Source organism: Callorhinus ursinus, unplaced genomic scaffold, assembly GCF_003265705.2.
Source record: "Callorhinus ursinus isolate GAN/ISIS: 27379988/994484 unplaced genomic scaffold, GSC_fseal_2.0 scaffold13, whole genome shotgun sequence".
Lineage (NCBI taxonomy): Eukaryota > Metazoa > Chordata > Mammalia > Carnivora > Otariidae > Callorhinus > Callorhinus ursinus.
Window position 1 is genome coordinate 41,551,904 of NW_027397075.1, and position 22,588 is coordinate 41,574,491.

Below are 22,588 nucleotides of genomic sequence, written 5' to 3' on the forward strand. Positions count from 1 at the left end.
AGCCCGGGTGAGTCCAGGTGGGTGCCTGGTCTTGGACTGCAGTCATTTTAGAATGTCCCTTAGCCCAGCCCAGCCCAACCCAGCCTCCCCTCAGGCTCCAGATTCCTGACAGAAGGGATTTTATGTGCTCTTCACGTGATCATAAAGAGGAAATTTCTCTCAAGTTGTAGCAAACAGCCTTTCTGGAGAAGAGCATGCATTACCCATTCCCCACCTCCACCGGTGCCCCACACACCATGGCATTTTCCTACATCTGTGAATAAACCCAAGAGATCCTAAGTAAAACCAGTCCCTGGAATCACTTTGTCCTTCCACCATCACCAGTGAATTAATCTCAGAATTCCATCTTGAAACAGAGGTTAAAAATTCGCTTTTAGTATCATGCTGAGTGAAGTATTTCACATCATTATTTTAGTTTTAGTATTAAAGATTAAATTCAAAGGTAATAGTAAATTCATAATACTCCAAAAATTTACTTTTGATAAAAGGTATTATTAGTAACTATTACTACGTAACATTCATTTCCAAGGAGTTGGATGTTAGAACACACAGAGTTAAATTCAACCCTGGTCACTGAAGAAAAATCATCTTATTTCTCTTTGTGTTTACAAGCTCTTATTAACTATCTTCAAAGTTCTCCAAGCACTCACTTCAGAAAAAAAAAAAAATCTTGGCTAGTGGATAGCCAAGATGTACCTTCATAGAAAAAATTAATTTGACTTTAGTATACTTAAGTAGGGATACGACCTCTTCAAACCAAAAACCTCCCTTTTCTTCCTTTAGGAAATTAATGGCTCTAAAGAAATGTTTCAGTGAGAGAATATAAGCTCACATAAACCACTACAGTTCAATTTCTTATTCCAACGCCTTACTCCTGAAGGAGGTAGAAATATGAGAAAACAGCACATGTCATTCCTGAGCAAAAAGAGGAGTGAGGAGCCATAAATATAACAACTCTTAACTGATCAATTGACAATGGTAACTGAATCCACAGATAATTTCAAATTCTCATTTTGAAAAAAGTTCTCCTTTTCAGAGATAAAATATAAAAAGTAAAATATAAAGAGTAAAAAAAGAGAGTAAAAATCCTTGGTAACTGATAAACTGGATAGTCAGGTTTACAATCACCAAGGGTTGACTGGCAATACACTTTGTTACTAGGAAGCACTAACCAGGGTTTGTTGGAAGGGAGACTAAACAGCCATACTACTGAGAAAGAAAAGAATAAAGAAGGTATGTAGGGATAGCAAGAGTGAAATCTTTTGGTCCTCCCCAAATCTTCAAAATGTGCTGAAGTGTGACCAGGAAATAACAGTTAGCCCCTAGGCTCACAATAGAGGGGACATTGGCCTTCATGTACAGTCATTCAGGGCACTGTGGGGGAGCCATTCACTTTCTGTGGGGAAAGGGGAAGTGTGTGGTGCCCAGAGGAGAGCTCTTTGGTTGAGACTTGAAGCTTTGAGAAGTTCTCTATATATCAAGAAGTGGAGACTTGAGTTCATCTTTGGGGAGGGCCTTTGTTTTGTGAAAAGCTACTCTAATGGGCCCTTGAGTGATAAGAACTGAAGCAAGTCTTCACCTAATGCAGTGTTTTGGGGGAAAACTGACATCACAGTTAATCCGAAAGCAGATATTCTAGAATTAAACTGAGCAGCCAAGTGAGGGGGTGTGTTAATAATATACACAACTACAACAGTTGAGTTATGTTGTATTTTGGCATTGAAGTAAGTGTATCTGCCTAAACGAAGTAGCTCAGAGTTGTCCTAGATTCCAAATGAATATTTATTAAAATGAAAGTATATTATAGTGGTTTAAAATTAAAAAAAAATTAAAATAGGACTAAGAATCAGAAATAAAGATAATGGGAGCTCCTAAAGGCAGATGGAATGAATCATTATAATTTTCTTCTTGATTCCATTTCATCCATATAAGCAGAAATTTCTCCACAAAAATTTTGTGAAATATTGAATAACTCAGGGCTCATGATTCCTTTTAGAGTTTTTGCCCCTTCACAAAATAAGAGATTTTTAGGATCTTAGAGGGTACTTAAATACTCGTTGATTGGGTGAGATTTCATTTGCTAGAAAAGAGTTTAGTTCAAGTTCATCTAAAAAGTCCTTGAGAAATGAAGGCACCATTCAAGGTACACACTCTGATTTGATAGAGAGGCACTAGCTACAGGGTTCCAAGTTTCCATCCTTTAAATCAGTGGAAGAAAGGAAATCCAGGCTCTTCAGCTTAGCTTTTGCATCATCAATAAACTCCCTGGAGGCTTTCTGCAGTGGAGGCCGGGGTGGGCCCACTGGAATCCCAGAGACCAGAGTCATGATGGCTTTGGTCTGCGACACTCCAAAACCTAGACGGGAAAAATAAATAAGGAAATGTGACTGGGACCATCCACTTTGCCACAAACATCCTAAAGAAGAGATCATATTCTAGTGACTTCTATGATAGGATAAGGTGGAAGTAAAAGAGGGGAACATTTCTTATCACTATGGCAGACTGAGCAGACATACGAAATCCCTCTTCCTGCCTCGAACATATAGAAAAGCTGAAAATTTTTAACAAATTGACAAACTGTAAAACAAAACAAAGGAAGACTCTAAGTCAACCTCAAAAGCAAGAAGGAGGGACCAAAGGTACCAGGAATAAAGAGGTCAGTGTGGTGAGTTGCTGAAGCCAAGTGGTCCGTGAGGATAATCTGATTCAGGGATATACGACTATGGATCAAATGATGCAGGACTTCACCGCTAAGACAATTTAATTCAGTCACATCTAAGAAGTCCCTGAGAAATGCACTCCTTAAGATGCTGCTCTTTCAGAGCTCATGTTTTAAAGCTAGGGCAGGAATGCAAGATGAAGCCTTAGGTCTGTGCAGAGCAGAGGGCTGAAATTAAATACCCTATGTAAAACTGGTAGTCAGCCTTCTATGAAAGGCAATAGAAGAAAACCTGGCCTGCTGGCCTGGGGATGGAGAGGCACGGAAGCTTGACTTCTGCCAGGCTGTGGATGGAAAAAGATCATATGAAAGAAATCCCAAGCCTATGCCATCTCTGAATCTGGATCCATATTTGTGTTAGGCACTTGGTGTAAAAACTGGACTAAGAAATTAACCTAAGAACTGGTTAGAATTGGTGAAACTATAGTGTCCAACAGAGGCAAATGTAAAACCACTTGTTAGGACACCTTATAACCTAGAGCACAGTGGATTCTCCAGAAAACAACAGTCTCTGAAGACAAATTCAAAGTTAAAAATTACAAAACACATGAGAAAAAGAAGCTGCACAAGAGCTTGCAAATGCACAACTGACAAATCCCACATTCTGAGAACAGACGATACACAATTCTGAAAGAGACCTCACAGAGATAAAAGGAGGAATAGAAGCCATAGGCTAGGAGAAGGGCATATAAATAAAGTACAGGAAAATCTGAAAAAAATAAAAATAAAAATAAATATATTCAATGAAATGAAATAGTAGAAAGCAGAGTTGAACATAGAATTAGGGATGTTGAAGGTAGATCTAAGGAAACAATACAGCAGAAAGAGAAAGGTATTTGTTTTAACTGGCTATGGTTTTTGGATCCAAGATATGAGAAGTAACTTTCTTTTGCTAAGCTAATAGTAACAACTGAGCATATGGAAGGAAAATACTAGCATGACCAAAGACACAGAGTATAGTTTGATGAATGCAAAATGGCCCCTCCAGGCTTATTACAACTGGCAGAATAGGGAGCTACCCTCATAATAAGACTACAGGTTTATTAAGATAAGTCTCTCCTTGCCTAAACCATATAAGCTCCAACCTGCCAAAGAAGTTTGAAATGATTTTTTTAAAGATATGTTCTTTTAAATCATAAAAATTATCTACAAGAGTCCACTTTATGTATGTATGTATGTATCTATCTGTCTATGGTGGGGGCAGAGAGAGAGAGAGAATCTTAAGTAGACTCCAGGCCCAGCATGGAGCCCAACACAAGGCTCGCTCTCATGACACTGAGATCATGACCTAAGCTGAAATGGAGTTGGACGCTTAACCAACTGAGCCACCCTGGAGCCCCGAGTCCACTTTTAAAATGCAAATATTCTGGCAAGAGAGTAAATTCTTTCAGCTAATATCTTAGAGCTATATTTGGCAAAAATGTTGCAGTCTCACTGCTGGTATACAGAATGATCTTATATATACACAGGTACACTTTTAGTTCTAATTTTAATAGTTCAATATTTATTCAATGCACCTTAGGAACATACAAAACCATCACACCAAACCCACAATTTTGTGAAAAGTATTGCTTAGGACAAGGGAATAATAATAGGTAATTAATGATATTTGTGGCACATAAATATGACAGAAATCATGAAAGTGAAAAGCAGATGGGAAACACTGTCTTTGAAGAATTAAGAGTGCTAGCAGAGGACCCTGCAAGAATGCGGGCCATACCACATAATGGGTGCTTGGGGCTCGGGAGGAGTTGCCATAATAAGGCAGAACGGCTCTGAAAGGGAGGTGGGAGGTCTGCCAAGAATAAACCTAAAACTTTTCCTGGACTTGACCCAGGTTCTCAGGAAGCGCTAATCTCCTCAGAAGTGGGGTGAATGGTGGCATTTGTCATTTGTGATGGGATAATATTTAAGAGACTCTGAGAAGGCTTCTCTATGCAAATTTACTATATTTCCCTCAAATTTTACTTTGTCATATTATCCAAACCTCCATCCATTTGAGCTTACTTATGTTAATAAACTCTTTTTACACTGCAAATACTCTTGGGAGAGCTGTCAGTCATTCACAATTTAGTAAGATCTGTATTCAGACTGCCTTCCTCCACGCACTCAGGCTGAAGTCAGCCACGGTGTGGTAGAATTTTAATGAGCAGAGGCAAGTAGAGGGAGCGAATGCTGAGAAGGATCAAAAGATGGTGTGCAGAGTGGGAAGGCAAGCAAAGTGCTAAGACTGAGGAACAAGAATTGTAGAAGGGTGCCAACTAGATTTACTTCAGCACTTTATAGCGTTGGCCCTGAGGCTAGTATTGGAAATAAAACTCTGCTTGCAACAGAACATTGAAAGGTGTCCTTGTTGAACCCTCACGGAAAGTGACAGTGTTCCATTTCCTTCAAACTCACAGCAGACAAAGTAGAAAACTTACCAAGTTTGAGCACAAAGTTGATAAATCTCTGAATACAAAACTGGAAAGGAAAAAACAAATCTACAGTCAGTATTCCATAAACTGTGGTAACAATTTAGACATTTTGGAGGTCAAAGGACAGAAACCCCAAACGAAAAAGCCCACCACCTTAGTTCTCTGAAGGCCTGTCAGAGTGGAGAAAAACAGCTTAGTGAGGATGGTTGAGATCCATCCAGGATAAGGTAGGATCTTTTTATACATGTAAGATTTATAAAAAGGGGCCATGAGAAGAGAGGTGCCAAAGACAGAATTGTACAGTAGAGTTAAGAAAGGGGTAGGCATCCTTCATCCATCTAGCTGACCCTTATCCATCTAAATTTATCAGCTAGTGAGGTTGTTTTCAAACTGGGGTACGCAAACTTCTGAGGTACTCTCTAAGGGGCACTTAGCAAGGCTAAGATTTATGGGAATAAATAATTTCTAGATCCTAAACTTCCGTAAGTGCTATTTTTCTAAAACCGATGAGACTAAGAATTTGCATGGAGGTGCAGATTGTTCTTTTAGATTTCCTCTTCATAAGTGCTTCTTTTCCCACTTTTGAAAAAAATAAAGACAAATCTCCTGTATCACTGCCTTGGGACACCTCTGGGAACCAAATAAAGGAGCAGATCAAAATACTGGTATTGGCATCGACAGAGTGACAATGCGATTCCTCTAATTAATGGGTAACATGTCCTCTAAAAAATCAGAGGGCTTTCAACTTTTGCTTTCAACATTGCTTTCAATGTTGCTACTCAGGCTGTCAGCTGAAAGTCACTAAAGCATTGTGTGATTTTTAACACAACTCAAAAAACTGTTCAAAGAATTGAGTGACATTGCTATAACAAAATTTCTTCTATTCTTACTACTAATTTATATGAACAGGGTTTCATAGCATTTATTTCTCTAAAAACAAAAAACAGAAATAGTATCAATGCTGACATGTAACTCATCCTAGCATTAAGTAATATTCGTCCATGAATTTGTGAACTAATTCATAAAGGCAGACTCCCATCCATCTCATTAATAGATGCATTTTCGATGACATTTTATGTTGTTTTAACCAATTACATACAGTCTAGTAACAAAAAATTCAGTACAGAATGAAATTTTAACACCCAGAGCCTTAAAAACATACATGTATATGTTCTTTTTTCCCCCCTCACACACAAACTAGTATATTACATTCACAACTCTGTCCTCCACTGCTTTTGTACACTTAAGAGATCATGGAGTCTTTCCAGATCTGTACACAGAAAATGATCTCATCCTTTTAAGGGCTGCATATAATTCCATTGCATAACTCAAATAAAAACTCAATGTTTTTAACCATTTCCTTATGGATGGATATTTGGGTTGTTTCTGTCTTTTGCTCTTATAAACAACGTAGTCTGGAACATCTCTGTATGCATGTCATTTCACTTATGTAAATATAACAGATGGCGTTTGAGTCCATGAGAATGAATAAATTCTGCCCTTTTTGCTGGCCTGCTTCTTCACCTGACTGCAAATTCCTCTACAGCAGAGACCAGCTTGACTGAAGTTACGCACTTGGCTCAGCCCTTGGCATATGAATAAAGGAGTCAATGAGACCCAATCACACTAGCCTTCTGTAAGAAAAGCCAGAGAATGTGGTAAACTACATTCCTCACCAATACCATTTTGAGTGGGATGACTTATGTGAGTGGGACTAATGGGAGGAAAAGAGATGGAAAACGGGACTAGTCAATAAAAGAAGCTGCTGAAAGGAAGGGCTCCTCCCAGGGCCATTTTACTGTCTATTCAGTCCTATGGTTTTCCTGTCATACAACTCAGAACAGGTTGGAATTTTCAGAACCTGCTCCAATCTTGCTTATGCCTTTCACTCCCACTTATTTCCCTGGGGTACTCCACTTAGCTACTTTTACTATTTTGAAAATCCCTGGGCCTCTTGGCCTCCGAAAAGTCCTTCTCTTGTGCCTATGCTGTTTCTTTCCACCTCATTCCACTTACCTCAAGCACACATATTACCCAGCTGCGAGATTGGTTCTGCCCTTCGTGAGGCTCTCCATTCTGTGGACAGCTAGCCTGCCCTTGGTGTAACATTAATGGCAGGGGCCATTTCCCCTAGGGTCTTCCCTATAACACATCAGCTCCTGCAGCTTTTCTCCTCCTCTCTCCAAGCCAGTGTCTCCTTTTAGATCACTCACTTAGCTCTTGTTTCTGCCTGGTAGATGCTTCCAGTTCTCAGCACATGGCAGGTGAAGATGACTGACCTGCTCTGACTTTGGATTAAGTCTCCCCATTTTGGGTTACCAGCTTCACAGCTTCTTCATATACTCTGGAGACTTGGGTGTGAAGTCCTCAAGGGGATGGCATGGGGTCATTTCCCCAGAAATCTATCGCTATTATCTTATAGTCACAAAAATACTTTGAACATAGAGTAAAAATACGATTATTTCTAGGAGGAAGAGAGAGAGAAGTCATTCCCGTATGGGGCCTGTCCTGATTAGACATGTAGGGAACACAGACAATGGGAACAGGTCTGGCTTTAAACAAGAACAGGTAAGAAGCAGAAGGAAAGTAAAGAAAGAGGCAGCGAGGCAATTTTAACGAGGGCAGGTGTGCTAGGAGTGCTGATGACAGACAATAAGAATTATCCAGTGGGAAAGAAAAGTTAACCTGATGGTTCAGGGCTGAAGAGAAGTCCTTTCGTTCGAAAGCCTCCAACATCTGGTTTGTCTTTTTTCCCATGTAGTTATAGGTACTGGAAAGAAAACAGTAGACACTGCAGGATCAGTAACCCAGCGGGAGAAGTCTAGATCTTCAAATTCCTTTGATGCCTAAAAGGGAAAAATATACCAGGCCTCCCAGAAGTCTATTTTTTGGCCCTAATCTATTAGCGATCAGGTGTCTTCACTTCTGAGTTATCCGGCGACAGTAAGCAGTGCCAAGAGGAGGCACAGAATACCAAAGGGGATAAAGAAAAGGAAGAAAAGTCGGAAGAGGATAAAGTTAGAAAAAAGGGAAAAACGTTAGAGATGGAGGTGTAGTTGGTAGTGAATAACAGAGGCCAACACCTGCCCCAGGGCACATGTGCAGGCACAAAGCTAGATTTGAACTGTGGGTAAAATGTAGTATCTGAGGTGAGGCCTAAAGCCTTATGCCGAGGAACTAGGTGAATGGGGCGAATCCCAGCAGATTATCTGCGTTCTCTGCCAATTTATATATTACCTGTAATATATATGCTTATACAATTTATATGTTACCTAGAGACTACTTTCTAATAATAATAATAATAATAATAAAAGATGATAATAAAATGAGAGATCATTTATTGTCTATTGTGTTCCAGGTGCTTGACATAAATCATGTCTAATCCCCTCAAAGCCCTGGCTTCTCTTTGGTTGTGAAGAAACTACGACTTAAAGAAGGCTACACAATTGTGGCAAAGGCTCTCATCCCTTCATGCTGCCATCTACTACAATTCAGCACAAGTGAAAGTGAAAATAAGTTATTTGATCTGATAAAATGTGGACTTAAAAAAATAATATCCAGGGGCGCCTGGGTGGCTCAGTCATTAGGCGCCTGCCTTCGGCTCAGGTCGTGGTCCCAGGGTCCTGGGATCGAGCCCCGCATCAGGCTCCCTGCTCGGCGGGAAGCGTGCTTCTCCCTCTCCCACTCCCACTGCTTGTGTTCCCTCTCTCGCTGTGTCTCTCTCTGTCAAATAAATAAATAAAATCTTAAAAAAAAAATAATATCCAACTCTACCAGTAAAGACAAATACCTCAGACTAATCACTGAATTCTTAGAGAAATCAGCAAGGTAGAAGTGTACAGCAATTCTTAACAAAGATGTTTCTGCAGTTTCTAGCAACTTCTCATATAGTAAGTCAGTCTCAGAAAAATACATTTATCTTGATGTACCAAGAACAAAATATTGTTGGTACTTGATATATGGAGACCCTGGAGTGAACAGCAAGGGATTCCAAGAACATGAAGTTCACATTATCTTCTGGTAATAAAGTAAGGAAAAATAAAATACAATAGCTGAGAGAAGTCCCTTATAAATGTGAAACACTCCTAAGTCACAATATGCCTGAGGAGTTTCAGAATACTAAAATTCAAATCCCAGGGGCCTTAGGCATATTTAATTAGAGAGAAATGTAATTATAATTAAGAAGAAATAAAGTCTAACGAAATGTACTTTGCTTATAGATTATGTTGACAGAATTAAAATACCTAGTATGGAGGCCAAAAAACAAAAGTCAAAAAAGTAAGAATTTCTGGGGGAAAAGAAAGTAAGAATTTCATGGTCAGCAGCAGATCCAGGCATTCAGGTTCCCGTGGTAGAAATGTCCCTGTAGTGACAATGGATGTCACAGGACGTCACCATCCTGGCTTGGTGAATAAGCCATTGAGATCATCCAACTTACGTATTCTTCATCAAAGCCATGCTCACCTAGACATGTTATCAATACTACTTTGCTTCTCCTACACTTTTCCTATATGAAGGAAATGCACTTTCAGTTAACACGAATATTTCACTCAATCCCTTGCAGGCACGTTTCTAATGAATTAGGTAAACATGTGCAGTGGACATGCTAATCAAATTGCCTGCCTCTGCCTGAGTAGGCATCAGGCCATGTAATTCTACTTAGCTGGCTGCAGCTGACTGGACTTAGGTGAGCCCAACAGGCAGTGCTATCTAGTGATATCCTGAGATGAGATTCACGACCGGGCAGCCACAATTGGCCATGTGCATGCTGAAGCATAGAGAGCGCACCTGGAGAGCAAGAGAGGGAAAGAGAGAGGTATGCAGAGAGACGCAGGGGTGAGAGTCTCCAGAGGACCACAGATGGAGAACCATCTGTCCTGGCTGTTGAGCGTTTTGCAGGCCTGGGTTCTCATCTTCTCTGAGGCCTGGCTGCATTTCCTCCTCTTGAGTTTTACCTAATTTCCCAGTAGTTTATAATAATGTGTCTTCTTCCGCATTAGCTACTTTCAATGGGTTCCTGTTACTAATAACTAAGTAATTTCTGACAAATTCTGTGCATGCTCTTAGCTCATGTGCCTCACCTCTAATTGCAACAGATGCTTCTAAAAACAGTGACTGAGTTGCTAACAAACTGCTAAGTTCTACTTAATTCCTTTTCGCTGAAAGACAGGGGGAAAGAAAGGCAGCTTTTGTTAGAAAAGGTGTCCATGCAATAAGTATAACCACATAGGCGGCGAATGCCTCCATGGGGGTACTTTACATTTATAACTATGGGGAAAAACGAGTCAGGCTTACCTACCCACTGCTCCAGTCGCTCCCATCACCAGGGCACTCAATAGCTGCTAAGCAAAAACAGACACAGGGTATTCACTTTTAGGAAAAAGAGTAAGAGAAAAAAAAATGTTGCTATCTCAACAGCTTTACAAATTGTTCTGGAGGACAACAAACCTGCTGGGACAGGCCAGTGGGCGACTTACCTCATCCACCCCAAAAAGGAAAGCAAACTGTTGCTGGCGATTCTGATCAACACATTGCCCGAAGTCTAAGAGATCGGTGTCACTGAACTTCAGCCCTTGGAAGGTGGGGATCTTATCCTGAATCCCATCCAACAACTCCTCAGCACGAACTGCTCAAAACAGAAAATGCCTCACGAATCTGCACCCCTCCAGAAAATGTCAAATCCCGCCTTGTAGAGCCCCTCACATCTGCCCTGAGTGCCAGGGGCTGTTCTCAGCTGGACGTCCCTTGCCCTCACTTAGGAGTTCCTATGTACTCATCAAATTTCAGCCCCCACGCTTCCATTCCTTGAAGACAACAGATGAACGTTTCCAAAGCACAGCTTCTATTTTTTTTTTCTTTTAAGGAAGTAGAAAGGAATTGTATCTAAAAAATAATCTCCTAAGAAATCTCATCTAATTGTAACAATCTCCTTTCTGGAGAAGCATAGTAACAATAAAAGAAAAGTCAAAAGAAGGGACACCTGGGTGGCTCAGTCGGTTAAGCATCTGCCTTGGCTCAAGTCATGATCCCATAAGTTTTAAAAATCTTAAAAAAAAAAAAAAAAGAAAGAAAGAAAGCTAAAAGAAGAGTGAGGAGGGATCAAAGTACCTTCCTATGTACCAGGCACTGAGAATACAGTAAAGTACAAGGTAGACACAGTCTTCTTCATCCTTATGGGGCTTAGAGGCTTGTGTCTTCTCATACACGACACAAGGTGTCTGCTAGAAATGCATCTTTCACACTTAAAAACGTTCATTATAAGGTAGTGTCAATGATTGATAAGAGGGACTTATTTTTGATAAGACTGACTTATTTTGGAGCCAATCCGAAACATCCAGTCAATAGTTTTATGCTTTTGTGACACAGGGTGGAGTGTGATGGAGTGGGAGTTTCTCAGCGAAACAGGGTAAGATGTGAGGGATGGAGGGAAAGAAACATGGAAAGAAGCAGTACTTACTCTTTACCCCTGTCAAGGCCGGAATGTGATAATAATAAAATGGCAATGTTGGGGCGGCAGCAGCTACCTCCTTTAGGAAATTAATCAAGGCATCTGAAAGAATAGCAGGACAAGCCATGGTGTGAACAAGTATAAAACACTGGCTTTCCCTGGTAAAAAAAAAAAAACAACCTAACCATCTATTGAAATGTAACCATCCCTCTCAGAAGCTGAAAATTCTCGATCTCTCTCAACCATCCCTGAGATCAATACTGGAATGTCTTTGCAACTCACTTCATTCAAAGGTTTATTTTCCTTTCTGTAGAAAGGCCAAAATAAGATGATCACTTTCCTGCTGTCCTTAAATACTATTAAAAAACTGGTGCAAACCTTCCCACATATTAAGAGAAGCTCTTGAAATACTCTTATCAAAGCCAGAAGCCCGTCGGTTGGACTCTTGTGTTCTTACCCCACAAGGGCTAAATGTGGCCAGTGAATAAGGAATTTGCATTAGGATCAGAATCATCAAGTTGTAACTGAGAAAATTCTACAACAAAAAGATAAACATTTGCTCAAAGAGGGAAGTTATAAGAATAGTGGCACACCTCACAATAATTCAACCAGAGGTTGGCACTTTTCCCATTTTGGGAGAAATCCAGATATAGCAGAAGAGAATTCATTCTAGTTTACTGAGGATCTGCAATTTCCTACATCATCCTCCATGAGCTTTCACTGCGACATTACTGCAGAAGATGCTTACACTGGAGAGTGGGAGAGAAAATACTTCATCTGAATACTGTGATGATGTACTCTGTCCATGATAAATATTTGACAAAAATATTATGTATAACTCATTATCTTTCCTTTGTCTTTTTGGGAAATGTATTCATGTAAAATTTTTATAACCATGTGAAAAAACTTAAAATGTTCATTCTCAATTCCCAAGATGGCAGTATTTAAATTACTTATCCTATATTGACAATTATTTTTTCTCCACCAATAATCGATGGTATTTCACAGTAATTTTGACCCAATTACATTTAGTTATGAATTTATTTAATCATGCATGCAATCATGGATTGTCTGTTTTCAATTCTTTCAAAATCTGTATTCCTTTGTTTGCTCATCAGAAGGATTAAAAAGACTCAGTATACTTGGAAACCACAAATAGTTTCCGTAGAGAAAGCAGAGAAGGAGAAAGTAATTAACTTGGTAATTTGGAAGACCATGGATCTTTCTCTGAAATCCCCCTTAAATTCATTACTGACTCAGCCTTGAATAGAACATGTAGTCTCAAGATGCCCATCACTTATATTCCTCTTTTTTTGAGAAAAATGATCCCATGCTTTGCCATGTAACTCTGACTCCCTACACAACTGATTAGACTAGGGGTGGACGCCTGAGCCAACACAGGCACCTGTAGGTTGACCTGGGGCTTGGTGGATGACCTAATCAGATTACTTGGCAAAAGAGTTGAAGCCCTTCTTAAAGGAGTCTTTTCTTGTATGGATCCAGGGAGACCAAATATTCTGGACAGCTATTGTACCGCTGCAAATTCATGCCCATAGAAGTCCATACAACTTTACTTTCAGAAGGTCAGCATGACCATTTTGAATGAAGGCAAAAAGAAGTGGACCACATGAGGCACTGTGTATTTAGACTATTTGCTTACCTTTGTTCCATGGCTTGAGAAAGAAAGGTGCAATGACAGCGATGCCATCAGCTCCTATTTCTGCTGCATGTTGGGCCTTTAAAAGAAGAAAGAAGACCATTATGGGTTTGGTGACAATTTCGATGTCTGTGGGTTGGGGGGTGGTTTCCCCACATCAACAGGCAATTCTCTGATACCAGCTGCATGTCCTGCAATTCTACTCAACTCTGATACTATCTACCTGGAGACAGATTGCACAGGTTCAGGGCTCCATCCTACAAGACTACCCCGCTTCCCTGAACTTTAGATGACAGTCACAAACCTAGGTCATCACCTGTGCTTCTGACCGACTGGCTACAGAGCTGGAGGTTCTCATGATTCCCTCCTTGGGTCAATTAATTTGCTAGACTGGCTCACAGAACTCAGAGGAACATCTTACTAGGCCACCAGTTTAGTGTAAGAAGATATTAACTCAGGAACAGCCAGATGGAAGAGATCCTAAGGCAAGGTATGGAGAGAGGGGTGTAGTTTCTATGTGTTCCACTCTCCCCAAATCTCCACATGTTCACCAACCTGGAAGCTCTCTGAAACCTGCCCTTTTGGGTTTTAGTGGAGGCCTCACTACATAGGCATGGTTGATTAAATCACTGGCCACCAGTTGGATATATTTGAATCATTTGTTTAGCACTCCATTAGGACAAGAGTAGAAGGATAACCTTAGCTGAAAACAAGAAAAAAGGAAACAGCTAAGAGACAGTTGATGGCAGTGCCCATTCAAACATCATCCTATGGAGTTATGGCTAAGCAGATGCCAGATACAGTCTCATTGGCAAGATTATCCCCATAGTAGGGGATTATCCCTACAGAAGGGGATTATCTCTATCCTAAGATTATCTCTACACTATTCCAGTGTTCGGCTCAATGGATGACAACCTTTCACGTCATGACAATATTTTAAAATTTATATCACACATAGGAAAAGAAAGCAATTAAAAAGAGATGAAAACAGGGGCTCCTGGGTGGCTCAGTCATTAAGTGTCTGCCTTCGGCTCAGGTCATGATTCCAGGGTCCTGGGATCGAGCCCCGCATTGGGCTCCCTGCTCAGTGGGAGGCCTGCTTCTCCCTCTCCCACTCCCCCTGCTTGTGTTCCTGCTCTTGCTATCTCTCTCTGTGTCAAATAAATAAATAAAATCTTCAAAAAAAAAAAAGAGATGAAAACAAATTTCCTACATCACACTATTTTAATCGAAAGCCCTATTGAAAGAAGAACAAATCACGCATAAGAAGAATAAATCAAGTCTCCAAGTTCTGATTCTAGGCTTATTAAGCAACCACCTACCAATATGCCTTCCCTTGTGGCTTGCCTAAGAGTACTGAATTGCAATTTTGCAAATATATATTTTATGTATATATATATATATATATATATATATATATAATATATATCCCATTTCTAAATTCAGTAATAGGAAAAACAAAACCCATCAAGAAGATGTTGGGGCTAGATCAAGTCATTGTAATCTTTGAAATCAGAATATATAAATTCTGAAAACATGGTTAATTTAGTAGTGGTCCAGTTTCTGGGCCTGCTGGTAAATACCTCAACACTTTCGAGCTTTCTTTTTTTACCCAATTCACAAAGTCCTCAAAACCACCAGGTCATGTACTTTTCTGCCAGAAACTTTAACTCCTTCCATTCCTGCCCTTTGCTCTACCTAATCTGCTAATCTCTAAACCTGGAGCAATCCAATTGTTCGTGTTCTTGAACCTATATTCTGGTTGAAGACTATACCTAGAAAGAAATTTTCATAACTTAGTTGAATGGTGGTAAGACAGATTTATGACTTACAACTTCAGTTGGTTTTTTAGCACCAAAGGGCAATCCTTTTTATTTATTTATTTAAATAATTTTTAATTTATTCATTTGAGACAGAGAGATACAGAGAGAGAGAGAGCAGGAGCAGTGGGGAGAGGCAGAGGAAGAGGGAGAAGCAGACTCCCTGCTGAGCAGGGAGCCCGACGTGGGGCTCGATCCCAGGACCTGGAGATCATGATGTGAGCTGAAGTCAGACACTTAACCATCTGAGCCACCCAGGCGCCCTGGGCAATCCTTTTTAAAAAATTAACTAATTAGAGGTGGCTGGCTGGCTTGGTAGAGCATTTGACTCTTGATGTCAGGGCCATGAGTTCAAACCCCATGTTGGGCGTAGAGCTTACTTCAAAAAAAAAATTTTTTTTTAATTGTGATGAAACCACATAAAATTTACCACCTTAATCATTTTTAAGTGTACAGTTCAGTAGTTTTAAGTATATTCACATTGTTATAAAACAGATCTCTAGAACTTTTCATCTTGCAAATCTGGAACTCTATACCCATTAAATAATTCTTCCTCTCTGCCTCTAGGCCCTGGCAACCACCATTCTACTTCCTGTTTTTATGAATTTGACTACTTTAGATACTTCATTTCAGAGGAATCATACAGTATTTGTCTTTTAGTGACTGGCTTATTTTATTTAACTTAATGTCCTCAAAGAGGTTCACCTATATTATAGCAGGTGGCAGGATGGATTCCCTTCCTTTTTAAGGCTGGATAATATTCCATTGTATTGTTAAAAAGAAAACCACAGGACCCAAATGGAGTCACTTATGTTAAGGACCCATGTCAGCAAACCAAGACTTAATACCTAACCTGACTTCAGTTTCAATCCTCCCAGGAATGTAACCTTTAAACTGTCAACATGGAATTTCCTGGTCAGCCCTAGGAAATTTACTGTCAGACCCCTACCATTGCCCTTAGGAGGGCGACCTTGCTTAAAACAATGTGTTCTTTGCTAATAATTTCCTTTTTCTTGCTCCCTCTCTGTCTTTTACCTTTCCTTTTCCACAGCTCAATAGAGCTCCTTTCTATTTGCTAGATTGGATGCTGCTGGATTCATTCAATAAAGCCAATTTGATCTTTTAAATTACTCATTTGTATTTTTGTCCTTTAATAGTACGTATATACCATATTTTATCTATTTATCCATTGATGGGCATTTGGGTTGCTTTCACCTCTTTCTATTGTAAATAATGCTGACAAGAACATGGGTGGAGACAGTCTTCCTGTGCTTCAGTTTTCCCTCCCATTCCCCTGGCAGTGATTCTCAATTTTTACTTCTCTTCATCTCTGAACCCCATCTTCCATCTCCTTCATGCCCGGCAGATGGCTTCGCCTTTTGCTTCCTAGAGAAACTGAGGTTGGCTCAAGGTCTTCTCCCTATTTGCAAACTGAGCTACCTCTATACCCACCCCTCGGAGGAAGACGGGCCTCTGTCTCCTACTCAAAACTCTGCTATAGAAGTTACCACCTCGGGCTACTCTCATTATTGCTCCATGCCTGCTTCTGGATGGTGAGCTCTGAGGTCCCACACCTCATATTCCCCAATGACAGCATCCAATATACAGCAAAAATGGTACTGAGTTTAACTTCAGCATAAAAAAAGGAGCCCCTTCCCTTGTGCGGAATCTAAAAAAAAAACCTGAACAAATGAACAAATAAACAAAAAACCAGAAACAGGCTCATAAATATAGAGAACAAACTGGTAGTTGCCAGTGAAGGGATGGGCAAAAGAGGTGAAGGGGATTAAGAGGTACAAACTTTTAGTTATAAAATAAACAAGCCACAGAGATGAAAGGTACAGCATAGGGAATGTAGTCAATAATATGGTAATAACATTGTATGGTGACAGATGGAGATTACACTTATCCTCGTGGGCACTGAGTAATGCACAGAATTATCGATTCACCATGTCGTACACCTAAAATGAATATAATATTGTATATATCAACCATGCTCCAATAATAAAAGGAAAAGGAGGCCCCTTGAGTGGTCTCTCCCAGATGGACCTACATACCTACCAGTTCTTGTGAATCTTTCAAGCTCAGGGCTCCTACATGAATTACCACCTGATCCAACCTGCAAAAGAGAAAAGCTGTTGCATCACTTGGAAGTTTACAGTAACATGGAAGGAAGGGCTGAACTACCCTGGTTTGTACTGGTTTTGGCAGTTAACTAATGTTCTGCTAATCTCAACCTCAAAACTATTAAATTCTATAGTAGTCTATTTAAAATTAATCTAATAGGGGATTAAAAAAAAATGTCCAGGGAGTAAAATTTAAGGTCTAACCAAGCAGAATTTTGAAGCCAAGAGTCAATCAGTATTTGACTACGCACTTTGATGAAGCACTATTTTAGATGGTGTATTGATGGTGATATGTGTGTGGAGATTGGTGTAACATGGAGGTATTTCTGGTTGGAGATAAAAACAAAGAGGATCTTCAAAGAGTACAGCCAGGAACAAGCCACATGAGAAATGAATTCACTGTAAAAAGCTTTTCCTATCTTGTCAGTCCTCAGAATTTGGCCTCTTATGAGAGGTTTCCTCTGAGATCCCAATATTCATCTTTAGGGGTGCTCCATGTAGCCCCATGGGAGGAGGCCACAGTGAGCCTGGTGTTTTCAGAGGATTAATAAAACTCGGTTGTGAGTCCAGTCACCCCAGAGACTCCTGAGGGATCCTGAATAACATGCACATGCCATCTTCAAGGGGTGGAGACGCCATATTCTTGTTTAGGTCCCATCAGTGAGTCCCCAGTGACTCTTGATTTGCCGTGTCTCAGGTGAAATGGGGCCTCACTAAGGAAGTGATGTGATCAGGGTTGCATTTTTAAAAATTTTATTTATTTACCTGAGAGAGAGAGAGAGTGAACAGAGGGGTAGGGAGGAGCAGAGGGAGAGGGAGAAGCAGACCCCCCCCCCCATTGAGCAGGGAGCCCGACGTGGGGCTTGATCCCACGACCCTGAGATCATGACCTGAGCCGAAGGCAGATGATTAACCCACTGAGCCACGCAGGTGCCCCAGGGTTGCATTTTTAAAGGATTAAGACCTTGGGTGCCTGGGTGGCTCAGTCGGTTAAGTGGCTGCCTTCGGCTCAGGTCATGATCCCAGGGTCCTGGGATCGAGCCCCGCATTGGGCTCCCTGCTCGGCAGGAAGCCTGCTTCTCCTTCTCCCTCTCCCTCTGCCTGCCTGTCGCTCCCCCTGTTTATGCTCTCTCTCTCACTATCTCTGTCTCTGTGCCATATAAAAATAAATAAAAAATCTTTAAAGGATTAAGACCTTTGAAAGGAGAAAGGAAGGCTGACTGATAGGCTCTACTCTTATCAGCAGCTTTTCTGCAGACCTCCTTAAATCTTTTACACCTCTCCTGGCTTAGGTTAAAAGAAGCCATCCATGCCTTCCTCCTTCCACCCTGCTGCTAGGTGCTGCTAGATAAAACCATCCTATGGCTTTTATGCCAATTTGTCCTTTCCCAGATCAGGAGAACGAGGCTCCAAAAAGCCTTCTGTTCAACATGACTTACTTCCCTTCCAATTCCCTGCAGTGGCTACTTCACATCTGGACTATTCTCAAGCTAATTCTAACTCAACTCCTTGTTCCTGGCAGATGTGCTCACTTCCAACACACCAGAAATATACAGATTTCATACACAGACTGCCCCACTTCTCTTCTGCACCCCCACGCTTAGCGTATTCTCCTCTATGTTTTCCTCCCAGCTTCTGGGCTGTCCTCTCAAGTTACACTATCTACTTTGCGTTTTGTTTCAACCCTCTCCCCACCCCCCAGACCTTCCTTTCAAAGGTATCAGCTGTCTACTCTCTTGATCTCTTCTCCTGTAACAGTGTCTTTTCAGCAGAGAAACATGCCCAGGACTTCCCCACTTTAAAACAAACTAGGGGGGGCGCCTGGGTGGCTCAGTCGTTAAGTGTCTGCCTCTGGCTCAGGTCATGATCCCAGGGTCCTGGGATCGAGCCCCGCATCGGTCCTGGGATCGAGCCCCGCATCGAGCCCCGCATCGAGCCCCGCATCGGGCTCCCTGCTCGGCGGGAAGCCTGCTTCTCCCTCTCCCTTTGTCTCCCAGCTTGTGCTCTCACTCTCTCTCTGTCAAATAAATAAATAACATGTTTAAAAAAAACAAAACAAAACTACCCTTCTTCTCATCTTGCTTCCTCCTCCCTAACCTACCACTCCATCTCTCCTTCCCTTCACCAGAAAATGTTCCGAGAACGAGCTGTGCTCCTGGCCCCCACCCCCACACGTCTGCGGTGATCCACGATCCACAGTTCACTGCAGTCTGCTCCTGTTTCAACAAACCGACGGGCTCTGCTCTCTCTGAGGTCATTGGTCACGGTCACTTCAAACCAACCGTCTTCTCAGCCCTCCATCTACTGACTATCACAACATCTAACATTTATAACAAATGTGATGACGAACACAGCATCCGCTGCAAATAATTACAATGAATTCCCGTATAAGACTTGCTACTACGTGCCAGGCACTGCTCGAATCCTCACCACCACCATAAGATACATACTTTTATTCCAATTTTATAGGTGAAGCACAGGGTGGTTAAGTGACTTGTCTGAGTTCAGAAGCCTAGTGGGAGCCAGAGCCAGGACCCAAACTCAGGCAGTCTGGCTGTAGAGTCCCATGCTACAGTGGCAAGCTCTGAAACATTCTTCCTTAAGTGGCAGGATTCACCTCTGACCTCCCTCCTGCCCTTCTGAGGGCTTTCTGTCTTTGCCTTCTTCCCTATCTCCCCATTTCTGGTTCCTTCCCTTCTTTCCCTTCTTTCCCTTCCTTCCCTTCTTTCCCTTCCTTCCCTCCTTCCTTCCTTCTTTTAAATGATTTTATTTATTTATTTGAGAGAGAGATAGTGAGAGAAGGAACACAAGCAGGGGGAGAGGGAGAGGGAGAAGCAGGCTTCCGGCTGAGCAGGGAGCCCGATGTGGGGCTTGATCCCAGGACTCCGGGATCACGACCTGAGCCAAAGACAGACGCTTAACGAATGAGCCACCCAGGCGCCCCTCTGGTGCTTTTCTTAATGTTGATCCTTAACCTTCCTTGTTTCTCCGTCCATGGTCTTTAATCTTTTTGGGCTCACAGTCTGACCGGAAATGAGCTGAAAGCTGATGGATCAGCAGAAACTCCTTCCATGGACATGCACTCAGCCTTGGCATACAGTTTCCGAGTCCTCAAGGTGCTCTGAAGCCATTTGAGGATCCCCAAGGAGGTCATGGGCTTCACACTGACAACTGCTCCAGGCTCACTTGGTACTTAACCTCCAATCTTTGCCTCCACCTAATGCAACGTCAACCATTGCCTTCTCTGATCCCTGTTTATACTATTCATCAGAAAAATCAGTGTTAAATTTCACGATCTGACATCTCCACTGGATGGCAAGCAAGCTGAAGGCAGAGACCCTGTTTTACTTGACTTGACTACCAGGGCATGAACTGAGTCCTGAAGACTACAGAAAGCAGCACCACAGAGAGCATGTTGAGTCATATGCACAGAGATGTAGGGAAGCAAGGGCTGATGTAAGCCTCAGGTACCCATCCTGAGCGGGGAAGGGCTTGGAGTTGTTCACAAGAGCCAGGGGACAACAGAGTCCGTCACTAGCCGCTCCCCCTCTTATCCCCTCAGCCCAAGGACAAGTAACCCGAGGGGACTGGCTTTGTAAATAGAGAAGGGGCAGCTTCCAGCTTCCAGATGGACCCTCTGGGAGCCAGGTGGGCCTCGCAGTCTGGCTGCCCTTCCACCCAGAAGGGAGGGGTTCTCCGCTGCCTCAGCTCCTTGCCAAAGTGCCAGGATCCCCATGCCTCAGGCTTGCCCTCTGACCAGAAGGTGGGAGGCTATGCCATCGGAAAAGAGCCATACTCTACGCAGCTCTCTCGAAGAGCGCCTTCATCCTGGTGACGCCACTCACTTGTTCCGCCCTTTGGCCACCCATGCCTCTGCGACCTGGCGACGCTCTGAGACGCTCAGGGACAGGCCTTCTCCCGTCGTGCCATTCACTGTTCCAAACAGAGTCAGTTAGTGGGGCCAACCGATTCCTTTTGCCCCTCCAACACCAACGCAGGAAGTGCAGGGTCAGAATTCCCTGCTTAAGGGGAAGGGATGTGGGGAAAGATCAGAGGATGGAATCTGGAGGGGAAACGCCATGTTTCCATTTTTATCTAAGACTGTCTTTTTTCCATCTTCACCGTGTTCAAAGCAGTGGGAAGGTTAATTATGACTTGTAATGACAAACCTGTCCTTGCAGGGTATTTGAAAGCAGACTGAGATAACTGTCCTCATTTTAGGCAAATATCCAATTATTTGGGCTTGAATGGCAGGAAAATCACCACCACCCAGTACTGGGCTGTCAAAGGGGTCAAAAGTGGGATTTACTTATGAGGACAGTGGTACATACTACAGATCTACAAAGACCTCAGTCTAGAGTTTAACATGATTGTAGCACTCTAGGACAATTTCTTCATGGTAATTCATAAGAAAACACCAAGGATATTAATATTTCTTATTTAAGCACTCTTACAATAGTCACTTATTTTCACAACAACCCTGCAAAGTACAAATGGTTCTTCTCATCTACAGAGGCAGAGATGAGGTTCTGAATCACTAAATAAATTTGAATCCAAAGCTGTGTTTCTAAAACTTTCCCTTCTAATACAGTAATCTCTTAATGGATCACAGATAGTATGCAAACAGCACTAGGATACATTACTGGGGCCTAATGCATTTGGATCTCCAAATACTGAGCGCTCAGTTGGAGAAGGGGGGGTGAGAGTAGGAAAGAGTGTTTTTTATCACTCCTTTAGGGTCTTAATACACTTCCAAGTATGCTCTACTAGTAGGGATGTTCCTACTTTTTCCCTATACCCAGGGGAGAGCCGTGGCCCTTTGAAGAGTAAGAATCAGTCTTCCCCCACCATGGCTTGGAGCTGTAGGGGGACACCAAGTGGTTCTGTAATCAGGTTCTGGTTTTGACATGTGCCCTGACCACCTGTTCGCAGAGGCTTTAACCTGCCTGGATTATGACCTCGTGTTTCCAGGTTCTTGAGGGACCCCTGTTGGTAGAGCAGGAGCTTGGGAAAAAGCTGTAGGGTCCAGTCTGTAGGTAGGTGTTCAAGCACTCAGAACACCACACACGGAGCAACTCAATCACAGGTTTGTATATTCTCAGGCCTAAAATGTTCAAGGTCTGATTTTTTAATTTCCACCGTCCATGAAATAAATGAGGATAACTGCTGGATCTGTGATTCTTTTGTGTGCTGCATTTAGTCTTTCTACATTTATTATATGAAAAGTGTGGTGAAGACACAATAAAGCCCATTCTTAAGAGAGAGAAGTCTGGATTTGGCTGTTACTCTATCATTCCTTGGCTAAGTGTCTTTAGGCACCCTAAATAATATATCTGAGCCATAGATTTTCTTCTTTAAGTTGGGATAAAAATAACACCTTATCTGTTTTGAAGGTACACCA

General features: G+C 41.9%; 1 protein-coding gene across 5 annotated transcripts in view; it reads right to left on the reverse strand.

Moving 5' to 3' along the window:
- Positions 1-841: 841 nt before the first annotated feature.
- Positions 842-22,588, reverse strand: part of NPL (N-acetylneuraminate pyruvate lyase) — a 36,227-nt gene continuing 14,480 nt past the window's right edge. For 4 of the 5 annotated variants that reach the window (XM_025878008.2, XM_025878007.2, XM_025878004.2 and 1 more), the window contains exons 4-12: positions 21,033-21,120; positions 17,123-17,180; positions 13,245-13,320; positions 11,594-11,686; positions 10,614-10,762; positions 10,432-10,478; positions 7,822-7,906; positions 5,143-5,182; positions 842-2,356 (exon numbers count right to left, since the gene is read on the reverse strand). In XM_025878008.2, coding sequence (XP_025733793.1) covers positions 2,172-2,356; positions 5,143-5,182; positions 7,822-7,906; positions 10,432-10,478; positions 10,614-10,762; positions 11,594-11,686; positions 13,245-13,320; positions 17,123-17,180; positions 21,033-21,120 — 821 coding nt within the window. In that variant the 3' untranslated portion in view covers positions 842-2,171. The remainder of the gene's footprint in view (positions 2,357-5,142; positions 5,183-7,821; positions 7,907-10,431; positions 10,479-10,613; positions 10,763-11,593; positions 11,687-13,244; positions 13,321-17,122; positions 17,181-21,032; positions 21,121-22,588) is intronic. The other variant, XM_073900147.1, reaches the window with a different exon arrangement.